Here is a 13769-nt window from a genome sequence, read left to right on the forward strand (position 1 = left end):
AGTAATGAACAGAGGTTGAAGAGAACCGTCCAAAGCAACAACACAAAGCAAAACCCTCACCAGCTAGAGGAAAACACTTCAGTGTTCTCATTTTGCTTTTACAATATCTCAGAACATCTCTTATTTGAAGAGGAGCCCTGGTGCACTCACAAGGGGATACACTAATTGAGTTTCCATCTCATGTCTTTTAGTAATTGGTCCTTATTACGCACATGATCTAGAGATGGAGAAGAGACACTGAAGAAAAAAGAAAACAACAAAATTAAAAATGATCTTAGTGTAATTGCTAAGCATACTCACATGAATCTTAAAGTATTCATTTTACATCCATATGATCTGCATACAGGTGCATGACAGTTTATTAAGAGCTACAGCATATTCATCGACTTATGCATGATTGATCTGAGAATACTCTCTAGGATGAAAATACAAAAGCACAAAAACACCATTATACAAATACAAAAGCACAAAAACACTTTTTAAAAAAAGTAATGCCATGACTATCTTGGGGAATGTCCACAAAACCTGTGCAGCAACACTTCAAAAATACTGTACACAGAGAGAACAGAATAAGCATACAATGCATCGACACACAGAAGCCACGCAAGTTAAGTGATGTACTTAAAGGACCTATATCATGGAAAACAGAATTTCTCACTTTTTAAACAAAAGTTTCAGGTATAAGGTAACAATTGTTAAAGTTTCAAAACATACTGATCAGATTTATGTAAAAATGAAATGAGAATGAAGTTCAAAATTTCTGCAGAACTAAATTTGCCACCTGAGACATTAATTATTTTTTTTTACATCCATTCATATCATAAAAGTATATTCAGGGTACTGTAAGGCAAAATAGTAGCCAAATAACATTTTTATTCACCACTATTTTACCATCATCAACACTTGTAAGTTCACTGGTCATTTTGGGTTGACAAAATCTAAATAAAATATAGTTGTGTTGTAAACATGATGACCGCTGGCACCACCACTGTAAAAAAATCTGTCAATAAGTTTCTTGACTGTGCATCATTTCAACTTAAAACACTCTGGATGATTTTATTTGTGTCTCAATGACTAAATTATGCAGACATTTTGGAAACTCCATGAAATTCCCTTAATTGTATCTTAAGCTGGTATGAAAAGGCTGGTGCAACAATCTGCTATAGAGGGAACACTATTATGGCTTTTTTGAGCTATCTAGAGTCTAACACACCTAAAATAATATGAAACCTCATATATAAAACCACAAAATTTCATTTTTGTATTGTTAAACATCATTTATGCTAGCTGTCCTTTACACTGTGTAAATATTTCATGACATAGTTAGTAGACATGGTACAAAATTGAGTACTTAATAAAATCTCATTACATTAACATACATTAAAGTCAAGAAAACCTTTTCACTGCTCTACAAATTTAGACCATTTAGATTGCAGATTTTTTCCCTAACAGTAACAATATGCACTTTTATGTAGTCTACCTGCACTTTTGCTGTGAAGATTTTCAAGAGCTAGTGTGCAAAGCGAAAGGAGAAGAGGAATACTGTGCAAAGTGAGCTGCAGCCAAAAGAGCCATCATTATGGCAAGCTGAACCCAATCCAAAAGGGCATGGTAATGAGGCTGGAATTGAGCCGGTTTCCTGTCCTTTCACTATCCAACGAAAAACAAGGGATTTTATTAAGAGAAAACATCATTCCTTGCCATTCTCCAGGGCCCCTCCCTTTCTCACGCAACCGCCCTGCTGTGATATAGACCAATGTGGGCCAGGCTGCTGCTCATATATGGTATCCACATGTGCACTCTCTCTCTCTCTCTCTCTCTCTCATTTTCTTGCTTGGTCACTGATATACAGGGTACAGATTGTGAGAATGATGGAGAAGAGAGGCATCACTAGCAGCTTTTTTCACATTTTCAGTACCTTCATTGATGATGATAAACTCCTTGATTAATTATTTCTAGGTGTCCTCAGAGAAGTGCAACTTCCACTTGTACCTTATCTACACCCTCATATAATGTGCTTGAGTGCTACAATCAACATTGTGTACTTTAAAAGCCTAAATCAGTCCTCAAATGCACAGTCTTGGGTTCACACACCCCCTCAGGTCTGGCAGAGCTACACCTCCAGCTGTTGCACCACCACCCCAATGCCAGCTTGCTGTTAGGCCCTCTGTTTGATCTTTTAGATTGTGCAGCTGTAACATGAATCTGCACTTATTTAGTGTGTTTATGTCTTCCTCACACGCGTTCACTGGCATATGGCATGGATGGGACATTGAATCACATCAAAGGCTTTACACAATCCAAGCCCTCCATCTATGCCAAAAAAACCTTCCCTTACAGCAACGTCAAATAATCAAAAATGAGAAACAGCATTGTTTTCACTCTCTGCTGGTTTTTCCAATGTCTTATATGTTTATCTATTAAAAGCAATGTGGCATTAGATTGAATGCATTAAACTGAGTCCGCATTTCTCTATCCTTGTATTCTATCATTTAAAATAATAAAATCTTACACCATGAATGCTTGCAGCTGTTATAGCTTCACATACAGAAAGCCAGTTATGCGTTTATCATTTATTCCAATGTATTCACTTTGATGTTTATTTTATTACAGATATATACCAGTACCATTTACTTTTAGGTGAATATAAATTTACAAATATGAGTGACAATTGCCCACTAGTAGGCAATGGCCTTGAGGCTGTGGCTTCCTAGCACATGTTCTGAACAACCTGCCTACAGAAAACAGAGCTGTTGTGATCATGTTGTATCCCTGTTAGCCATTCTGCAGGTCTCCATTCTTAGACTGGTGCGCTAATTAAGAAAGATAAGAACATGTGTACGCTCCATTAAGCCTTAGGGCTTCCTGGGGAGATTTTGGAGCAGGTTCAAGACCACTTCATCAACTTTATCACCCACTGCAATGGGAATAACATTAACAAAAGGAATTAAGCAGTGTGGCCCACCTGGGAATTGGCTCATAAGAGAGAATGTCTGTTTCTGCATGGATGACTTTTTATTTGCTGGAAGACTTGTAAGGCAGTAAATAGAGTGATCTGTGCAGTCGTAAAGCCTTATACTGGTGAGGGTGGGAGATGAATGGAAGGGCTTTACTGCTACATAGTAAAGATCACTGTGGGAGAGGCAGATCATTGGCCTATCCATGTTTTCTCTCCCAAGATAGCAATTTATACTTTTTGCCAAAGAATCTGAAAACACAGATCTAGAACAACAATAAACAAACAAGCATCCTCCCTAAGCTCAAAACCAGGTCAGTATGAAACCTACTCACCAAAAGGGAACACGCATGTAAGAAACATACATGTCCATACAGTGCTATTTCGAGCTTTACAATGTAAAAATGTAAAATGCACTTCATACATATTATTTAATGTCATTTGTCAGAAAAGAGCAGTGAATCCAGAGATCTAAGTATTAGATTAGATGTAAGTCTTAATTCTTGTTCTGTTCTTTTGCATAAAAAAATTATTAGGGTGGGTGGGGTGTGAGGCCCCCATAATGAGGTTGTTTAAAAATAGGCCTGTTTCCTTTGAAACTACTAGCTCATACGTCTCTCACATTATCAACTGAAAATTTAGGGAAAACGCTCTATTTCGTATCTATTTTTGTATTTTTTATTATAAGAGGGTAAAGTAGCATAGTAAGGAGGCCTAAATCCATCCATCAGTGCAAAGTCTGCTATAAGTAATGACTAAAGTAACTGTAAAAGCTCACTTTATAAAACCCACAAGCGGTACAAAATTACCAGATCACAAAATCACTGGTATGACCTACTTTAGTCTTAGAGAATTGTGAAAAAAAAAAGAACACAAGTGGATTAAATTACACATTTTAGTGGATATTCCATGATTGACAACATGTGGTTTGATGCTCTGTAGCAGTCATTTTGTAAAATTCCTTTTTTATTAAAAAGAGTCACTGGTGTTACTGTGTCTGGTGTTACTGTCTCTGGTGTTACTGTGTCTGGTGTTACCGGTCACACCAGTGATGATCAGTAACACCAGTGACTCCCATGGATAGATTTAAAAAAAGTGGACATTTCTGTGGAATAACCCATAAACCTCAAAAGTGTGACCAACTGCAAAGCTACACAGAGGTACTCAACGTACGGAAATGAAACAACAAATTATCAATCATAATGTTAATAACTAAAATGTAAAAAGAAAAATGGACTGCATTTCTCACAAATATTCTTCAGTTGAAGTAAAAGTAGTATGCACTGAAAATAGTCACAAAAGTACTTTTGAACATATAACTGAGCAAATGCAACTAGATACTACCTGTCTCTGCTTGTAAGTGACTACTTGTGCATGTGTCGTGGCAGAAATGGGTAGGAGGAGTAGCCTTTGCTGGAGTAGGAAGCAGAAGTGAGGGAGTAAGAAGCCTCTGGGCGGAGAGACAAAAAAAAAGCTTAGCAATACCTGCCCTTGTGTCTGTTAGTGTGGCCCTGAGAACTCTGCTAATCGGCCCAGTTCTCTCCAAACACAGCAACTGGCCCTGAGCCTGCTACACATTCCACAACTTCCAGACAGCTCTGACTTTATTTTCAGGCAAAACGGCATCGGCCTCCTCACATGACATTCCCAAAAAAGGCACTGCGGCCGGAGCCTGCCCTGATTGCTCTATATGACTCAACCATTTAGGAATTAAAACAATATGAGGTATAGCAAAGCCAGTGGAGGAAGGTGACTCAAGTCCTCAGAAAAGAGGATCTGTGAAGCAAAGGAAGCCAATAGAAATACACATACCATTTACAACATTGTAGATTGCTCACAGCAGCTGAAGAAGACAGTGTTTCATTCAGCTAAACAGTGTGGTTCACAGACACAACACTGGTTCCACATAATAAAGCCTTTTGACATAAGGCAACAGAAAGAGATATATCACCAAGACAACTGCACTACAAGCCCAAAACACAAAACACGCATGAATTTGCCATTTATATGTTGACTGATATTTGGCAACTATTTCTTTATTAATATTATTTTTCAAAATGCCCATTAAGCACAAGTTATTCATTTTTCAGGAGATATTTAAGATAATCCACTTGCATATGGATGGGGACAGTCAAAGAATCTGCCAATATAGTGAGATAATAGTGGTTGGTTAGTGTAGTGGATAATGCCTCTGCCTTCTCTGCTGTAAACTGGGGTTCAGTCCCCACCTGGGTAAGCACCCTACACTATAGCAATAAGAGTCCTTGGACAAGACTCCTAACACCGCCTTCGCCTTCCTGTGTAAAAATGAGCCAAATGCTGTAGCCAAATGCTGTAAATGTAAATGTAAAGAAAAAAAGTGAAAATAAAACTGTATTTCAAAATATTATTAAAGGATCTAGAGAAAATGGGACTCTCTCACAGAGATGAGAAAAATCAAGCTCCACTCACGCTTTAGATCTGAAAAACTCCACAGGTGTTTCTGTCTGTCCTTCCACAGTGAGAAGACAACTCAACACTGAGTCTGAAAGGAGATGTAGCTGTCAAGAAGCTGTTACTGAGAAAAGTGAACAGAAAAAAAGAAGAATATTCACAAATCAAAGAAAGAAGCTGCTAGGGTTCTCAGAACAACAGACTGACCAGCCCAGAGTCCAGACCTCAACATCAGCGAGAAGCAGAAAATGCAACTAACTAAGACTAAACTTTGGAGCTGTGTGAAAATATACCTGCAGAATTACTTGAAAAACTGAAAGCAGGTCTCCACAAAACAGTGGAAGCTTTAATAAACACAATGGGTGGACACATTAAATACTGAAAAAATGTATTTTATACTTCTTTGTTGAAGCTCTGTGTGCTGTACTGTTAAACATATGTTTCCTGCATTTTCCTGATGCTGACAAATAATCAACTTTTACTTAATGGACGTTTTGGCTGGCAATTATATAGATGAAGGGTGGTCACCGACTTTTGCACAATACTGGGTCTGAGTAAGTACATCTGCTTACAGGCTACTATAGTTCAGTGCCTTGCAAGACTCATTATGGCAGCCAATTAGAAGCCATTGAATGTTCTATAGGAAGCATCCCCATGCGAGCTAAAGAAAGGTTAAAATTTAAAGAGCTGATCTTGCACATTCAGAGGGTTCATAACATATGCAAAGCATTTATGTTGGGTGGAGGGTTAATTATTTCACAAGCAATAGTGCATTTAAATTATTACCAACAGACATTCACATAGACCTCAAAATCTAATATCATGTACAGCCAGAATTATAATGAGAGGTTATTCAAGTCAAATTGTGAGTATCTGAGTTTGCATGAGGATCTCTCCCAGTTTGGCCTAACCCAACCACGTCTTGCACAACATTCAGTTCATCCATGCATGGATAGAACAAATGAGAGGTTCATATAACTGTCTGTTCTCCCTTTACAGATACATGAATCACTCATCCTTAATTTCCACAGACGCTTACGTGAAAACAATGAAATTCAATCATGCCTTATTATTGTAAGCACAAGAAGCACCAGCAGGAACCAGAAAACTCATGGCAATTAGCTCAAGAGAGAAAGAGAGAGTAAGAACCTGAGGACACTTCAAAGTTTAAAAAGAACATCCTGGCCATTTTGGCCCCAGTACAAGAAAAGCACCTGCTGCTCACATGATTTGTACAATAAGAGCTACAAAATGCTGATTCCAATTGCGGGTGGATGAGTATCAGTTTGAGAAATTTAATATTCAATCAACTGCAGGTCTAGAAAAGCTCCACTGCACTTTTATAATAAATCTTCCCCCCTCAAGCAAAAACACATACGTGACTAATTTTCTTTTAGTCTCCATAATGTTCTCAGTGGAAATACAGGACAATTGAAACTGTGTAAATCAAAATTATTTTAAAATGCAAAGATTTTTGACATTTTGCTGAAAGGCCAATTTTGAGGTTAAGGCTACGTTTGAGATTAAAATGACATTTTTCATTAAAATTACATTCAGCATTAAAATATTCATGCTCCAATTAAACATAGCAAAATTACTTCCATAAATACTGCCTGACAGAATTTTAAAATGGTTCATAAACACAAAAAAAGTAAAAGAAAGTCTCTGAAGTCTTTAATATTTCACAAAACTATGTGTGAGTGCAATATTTCTCAGAGCTCTGCACAATGTACAGAGAAAAGTGAGCACTGGCACAAGCTTAAAGACTTGTTGCTTGCACTTTTATAGTTTTGCTGAGGTTAATATACAGGCTCTCTGACACTTAAGGTCAACTCTAAGCCATGGATCTAAACTACAAAGACAGCCATGCATGCAGCGCTCTCAAACGCTGCAGCTCATCTTCAGTTTCAGTGGTTTAATTGCACTGGGCACACATCACCCACTGTGTCTCCTTAAGCTACTTATTTGCATACACAACACATCTCTGAGGACATGCAAATGAACAGAAATTGAGGGCCAATCATTTATACAGCAGAGTTTAAGCATTTTCATTTTAATTGAACCACTGCTGGTCTCTGCCAATAAAGTGCTGTATCAAGAGGCAACAGATAATTGGATCTGCTGTTGAACACAGGAAGATGTCAGTAATCTGCAGATTTGATTTGCTTTTACTGTTATCTCCTTAGGCTGTATGGCTGTGTGGTGTGGTCATGAAACAAATGAAACGTAATCATTGCCCAATAATAGGCCAAACACCGAATTGCTGCCTGCAGAATAAGTTTTGACTGTAGTCAATTAAAACCAGACTCATCTGGCCAGTTTCAGATTCTACCTTAAATTCTACAAATGCAGTACTGTGCAAAAGTCAGAGGCCCTTTGTCGATTTCATTTCCAGTCAAAATGGTCACTAAGTACATGTTATTCATTTTTCAAAATGTATTTCTGAGAAGATCAAATGCTTGCATAAGCAAGGGGGAACAGGATTTTCCAAAACCGGAGATTAAAAAATATGAAGAGATACAGAGAACATGAGACTCCTAACAACCAAGCAAGACCTGGTAGTCCACCAAAACTGTCCCTATCAGATTAACAGCACTTAAAGCTTTCATCATTGAGAGAGAGAGAAGAAAATTAAGGTCCACTCTTGCTTCTGAAAAAATCTACAGGTGCTTCTGTCCATCCTTCCCATGTGAAAAGCTATCTCAACACTATGAGTCTGAAAGGATGTGTAGCTGTCACGAAGCTCTTATTGAGAAAAGAAAATAGACAAAAAAGCAGTTGAAAATTTGCAAATCAAACAAAGAAGCTGCTGGTGTTCTCAAAACAGTGGACTGACCACCACAGACCTCAACATTACAGAGTGTGTTTGTAATTGCTTGGAGCATAAGAAGCAAAAAATGCAACCAGCTTCTAAGACTGAACTTTAGAGGTGTGGAAAAATATCCCTGCAGATTTCTTTGAAAAACTGAATGCAGGTCTCTGGAAAACAGTGGAAACTGTAATAAAGACTAAGAGTAGACATACTAAACACTGAACATGTGTATATCATATTTAGCATATTAAAGCTTTTGTGCAATTTTCTGTTAAATATTAAGTTTCAGGTTTTTTTTTCTTCACACTAAAAATAAATAACTGTTGAATTAATAACTGCCATTTTGACTGGAAATGAAATAAACAAGGGATGGTCTCTGACTTTTGTATAGTACTGTTATAAAGTGTGCATTTGGAAAAAAATGTGGCAGAAAGCATTGTTTGAGAGTGGAATGATTAGTACTTTATTGGATCCAAATAGTCTCAAGATGTGCATAGGCCCATGCTAATGTGATGAGTTACAGTTGTGAAGAGACACCAGCCACCAGAGCAATTTTGTGCTTGTGATCAAACCAAGCTCTGCAAAGTCTGCTATTCATCCAATTAAAACATCCCTGTGGTCTGTTTTAAACATGCAGGGCAGCACTGCAGACAATGGACAGAGCAATCTCAATAACTCTTTGTTGTTTTATAAGGAAGATCTTCTATGCTTATCCCATTGATTGGTTTGTGATGTTATAAAATATCTGTTGGTATTCCTGAACGTAGTATCAGCTCCATTACATGTTTTCAGTTATTTTCTCTCTCTCTTTATGCATGTGCAGCAGTGCTGCCCTCATCTGTTTGGCATTGTTTGCACAAAAAAAGCTGTCTTCAATTGGTACAGAGGGAGAATTTCTATGGATGACTCTTTCTAAAAACCATAGGGCCTATTTAACGGTCTTATGTCCTGGGGGAGAACGAAATTGGTTGCAAATGGCTTAATGTAGACTAGACACTAATTAGACAAAAGAGGGACAGCATCAATCATGTATGTAAGGTTTAAACCCCCTAAAGCAGAGTGTTCCTGCATTAGACTGGCTTGCATTTTTCTGTGCTATGTAAATTGTTTCAGCAGTATTGTGATCATTATCAGAACTGTACAAATGAGACAGAGGCTGTAATGGAATAGGCTTGCAGAAATGTCTGAATATGAGCCTGTGCGTCTTTGTTCTTTTTTCTTTTGGCGGATATTTAATGGACTCTTTGCAGTTGTTAATGCACCCGATTTACTGCTCAGAAAACGCTTATACGACTCAAAATGAATGTTTTTGTGCCTGGTTTAACAGCGCCATCTAGCGAACGTGAGATAAATAACAGTGAGAGAAACTCCGAACATCTGGAACAGTACAGTGATGTGCAAAACATTAGGTTCTAATTTTTACCACCTAATGTTTAAAAGAGTGCTAATCCACTCTTTAAAAACTAAAATAATATATGGTTCTATATGTCGCCAAAAAGGGTTGCAAAAACAAAGCATATATGTTACATTAAATGCAACAAAAAATAGATTTGGCCAACATATCATATTTTTAAACACGTAAATAAAGATATATCATATATATATAATAATATAATATATTATACATCATTTTTCTTATTGTTATAAGCGCTTATTTTATGTCCGAACTTTCTTCCACAAGAGGGCTCCCTTGCTCAAGGGATAAACGGTAGCACGGTTGCCAAGTCCTCGAAGATGACAAAGATTTATGTTATTTTTATTCAGTTTCAGAACTGAAGAATGTTTCTTTTCATCCTAAACTGTTAAGCCTATGCAATGTGTGGTAACTGTCCAATAAAGACGCCAAAGTTAGCACTGTGAACTCGTCCACTCTTTTTAAGACGTTTCTAAAGAGGTGTTTTTTAGGACCTGGCAACTCTGAGTGGCCTATGCGATGACGTCACCTCCGTGGTCTTTCAACATGAGACCGAAACGTGCTGCTTTCTTTCTTTTCGAGCTCGTCTAAGTGTCGGTGTTCGGCTCTCTGTGGTGGGAAACACGTGTCTGTGAACTGCCACAATGAGCTCAAGCAATTGTACAGCAGGTAGGCTGTGAGTGTTGGGCTTGAATGTATCTCAGGGGAACTAAAGGAAGGCATGTAGTAAGAAGGCCTACAGGCTTTGGTAGAGAGAGCCTGACCTGCTGCTTTAGATGAGCGGAATCGAGCGCTCAGAGTGCGCGGCGATGTGCTTTTGCACCTGAATTAATTGATCTATTGTGTTATAGCGTAAGTTGTTGATCCCAGTTCAAAACTGAGCATGTGGCCATGTGCGCGTAGGCGTTTTTATGGACCCAGACTTTAGACAATGCGTGGTTTCTCACACGATTCGCACGGAATGCATGTAAGACATAAATTCTCACTTTTCGAGGTGTGTAGAGCGTCGCATTTCACTTTGGCTCTTTTGCGCGTGGCCTATATAGACACCAGACTTGCTTGTAGGACCCCAGAAAGCATTAACACCGAGTATGCAGACTAAGCTAAAGAGACACCGCACGTGCAGTGATGACTTACACTGTGGAGGTTATGATCAGTGATGAACTACAGCTTGTATTACCTGAACATGTGTCAATTTTGGGCATGTTCCTCGGTGGAAGAGCAGGTTTTTTCAGGGATTCATTTTTTTTCTCTTTCCTTTTTCCACAGAAACACCAAAGGCTCCGCGCCTCTGCTCAGCTGCCCTGAAGAGAACATCGGCTCTACATAGTTTGCAGCTTGTCCTGGAAGGTGATGGAGCCATGTGCAGGTTAGGTCGCAGATGATAAATAATATACCACAATACAATAAAAGTAGGAAATAAATACACACAGAACAAATGTTATTTATGTATCATGTGCCTTAAAAGAAGCTGAAAGCATCAGTACACAGAGTGAAATGGACACCCAGTGAAAAGAATCTATCTAATCCCTTCTTTTAACTCTTTGGGCTTTAGCAGTTCTTGCTGTGCCTTCACTGAGAAATTTGGAGCACTTCATCTGAAAAACGTTCAAAGTCAGGCTGAATACACAGTGCTTACATCATACAACCCCTGGCAAAAATGATGGAATCACCACTCTTGGAGGAAGATCTTACAATTGTTTAATTTTGCAGAAAAAAGTTAATCACAGAGACATGCCACAAATTTTTTTTTCAGAATTCCAACCTTCTGGCATTAAGAAAACAAAAAAAAAGAAAAATATAATTCAGTCAATTGTTTGTGGATCAAGTAGAGGAAAGAAATATGGAATCACTAAATTCTGAGGAAAATATTATGGAATCATGAGAAAAACTGCACCATTAGTACTTTGTTGCACCACCTCTGGCTTTTATAACAGCTTGAATTCTCTGAAGCATGGAATTAACTAATGACAAACACGATCCACCATAGTCCAATGCTTGCATAACAAATTTCTCACATATGTTTTGTACTATAATCTCACATCCATAAAGTGAGATACTGATCACGAAGCTTCACTGTAAGTGGGAGCAGTGGAAAGGACAGACAATATCCTGGCTGGTGGTCATATGACTGCTGAAGGGAAGGTGAAGGCTGTGAATAACATCATCTTGAAGTACAATACATCATGGCAGCTTCCTTCCAGGCCATCTTATAGGATCTTTCTCAAAGGTTACATGATGGTACAACTTTTGTTAACTTGGTATGGAATGAAAGTCTCCAAAGTGGCAGTAGATCTAGCCATCTGGACATTTGTCTGTATTTCAGGAAAACTCAGAATGAGCTTTTGTAAGGTATATAAAAAAAAAAAAAAAAAAAAAATGATGACTCATCTTGTATAAAACCATTTGCTGTGCCCACATTGTATATAAGGCTCGCGCTTTTAGACTGTTCACTGCAACATGTCAAGTGTGAAATGCGTGCTATGATGACCACTTTATGCTGAGGTTGCGACCAGTGAACCTAATAGCATGTATTACCTGAGCACGTTTGTTTTATCGGTAGGTGTTACCTTGGAGAACAAACAACCTTTTGTGACTTTGCTCTGCCTGTTTTCTGTAGGTGACGATGATGTGGAACATTCATCTACTTAGTCCAGAGGTATATAATTTGCATTCACTAACGCTATGGGAAAAAAATTGTACAATACACATCAGATGTAAGTATTAGATGTTTTGTAATTTTTTAAAATTACCGAAGTCAGATTCCATAAGTGGCCAGATCATTTTTGAACTGCATAAAATGTGCAAGGATGACCAAACTCTGCTGAGGCTATGTCCGGTGAAACATTACAGCATGTATTACCTGAGCACATGCTGGTTCTGTAGAGAGAAGTCTTTTATTGTGAATATCTTTTTAATGGGATGTTTTCCTTTCATATTTTGAAAGGTGGTTTGCCCAACTACTGTGAAAATGAGCATGCATGCAGTGGCTGGCCAGACTGTGAAAATATGCATACATTCATATGTATCTTCATTGATGGCCTGGAGATGAAAGTATGTAGTTATTTCAGATGCTTAAATGAATGAACACATTCTTTGCTTTCACATAAGATCCTCATATTCATAAAGCTTAGCTCAATGTCATGTTAATCTCATTTCCATTTCACTTTTGCAGGTAATATTGGAACAGGTTTACTTCGTGCTGGATACCATTTCTCATGCATGCACTGGGGCTAGAGACAGTTTTGTCCATCTATTACAGAAGAACAGTCAAGTTGGATTCCCAAGGAGTGACTAAAGCTATCTTGTTAAATTAACTGGTTGACTTTACTAGTAGTTTAGTTCATATGCTGGTGAAGAAAGCATTTGCTTAAATTGGGTGGGTGGGTATGTGTGTATATATGTAATTATACTGTATAGTATATGAAGGGAATAATGACCATTAAAGTTGGTTTAACAGTCTGAACATACCTGTGGAGGGTTTTTGTGACCTGTACTTTCCTCTAGTTAAACTCACATTTGTCAGTAGGTTGTTTGAAGTGTCTATTTACTACCAACGAAGATGCTAGGTCTAACACTGTAGTTGTAAGACTGTTGAAGTATTCCCCTTAAAAGTAGTACACAAATACCATGAATTCACGCAAATATTTATTTCAGCTTCTTCCAAGCTCTAAACAGAAAAGTAATCCTACAAAGGATCAGATGCTTTCTCTTAATGACATCTGCCACCTGGAAAGTTTTTTGTGGAAATGAAGCTATTTTACAAAAAAAAAAAAAAAAATCTAGTGCAAGAAATCAAACGCACTACTTTTCAATACTGCATAAATGAAGCCGTGTCACTTTATTCCATGGTGCCTTCATCCTCCTCTCCTTCCTGGTAATGGTGGTATTCTGGTTTTAGTTCCCAGGTGCTTTTGTGAGGCCCTCTGGAATTATAAACTCCAATCTCACGCAGAATTTCTTTCAGGTAAATCTATGGATGTTTGGGGCAGTTTAGGGATTGAAAACATGCAGTCACCCAAAACATTATCCAAGCTGCTCCTCAATGATCATTATCAACATGGTGATTATGCCTTTTTACTGTAAAGCTGAATGGTAACCGCAAGCAATGACTTGCCTGCAGGAGCCAATAGCCATTAACCTTCATTAAATAA

General features: G+C 38.0%; 1 protein-coding gene and 1 long non-coding RNA gene across 3 annotated transcripts in view; one reads left to right on the top strand and one right to left on the bottom strand.

Moving 5' to 3' along the window:
- The first annotated feature begins 10138 nt into the window (after positions 1-10138).
- LOC108435166 lies at positions 10139-13081 on the top strand. The gene is made up of 5 exons (XR_001858427.2): positions 10139-10284; positions 10885-10984; positions 12236-12274; positions 12563-12669; positions 12791-13081. It is a non-coding gene; the product is annotated as an uncharacterized LOC108435166 (long non-coding RNA).
- A 341-nt stretch (positions 13082-13422) lies between these two features.
- The window catches only part of gtf2f2b (general transcription factor IIF, polypeptide 2b), a 19200-nt gene continuing 18853 nt past the window's right edge, over positions 13423-13769 (bottom strand). For both annotated transcript variants that reach the window (XM_017710788.2, XM_017710787.2), the window contains exon 8: positions 13423-13588. In XM_017710788.2, the coding sequence (XP_017566277.2) occupies positions 13457-13588 (132 nt within the window). In that variant the 3' untranslated portion in view covers positions 13423-13456. The remainder of the gene's footprint in view (positions 13589-13769) is intronic.

Source organism: Pygocentrus nattereri, chromosome 6 (assembly GCF_015220715.1).
Source record: "Pygocentrus nattereri isolate fPygNat1 chromosome 6, fPygNat1.pri, whole genome shotgun sequence".
Taxonomy (NCBI): domain Eukaryota; kingdom Metazoa; phylum Chordata; class Actinopteri; order Characiformes; family Serrasalmidae; genus Pygocentrus; species Pygocentrus nattereri.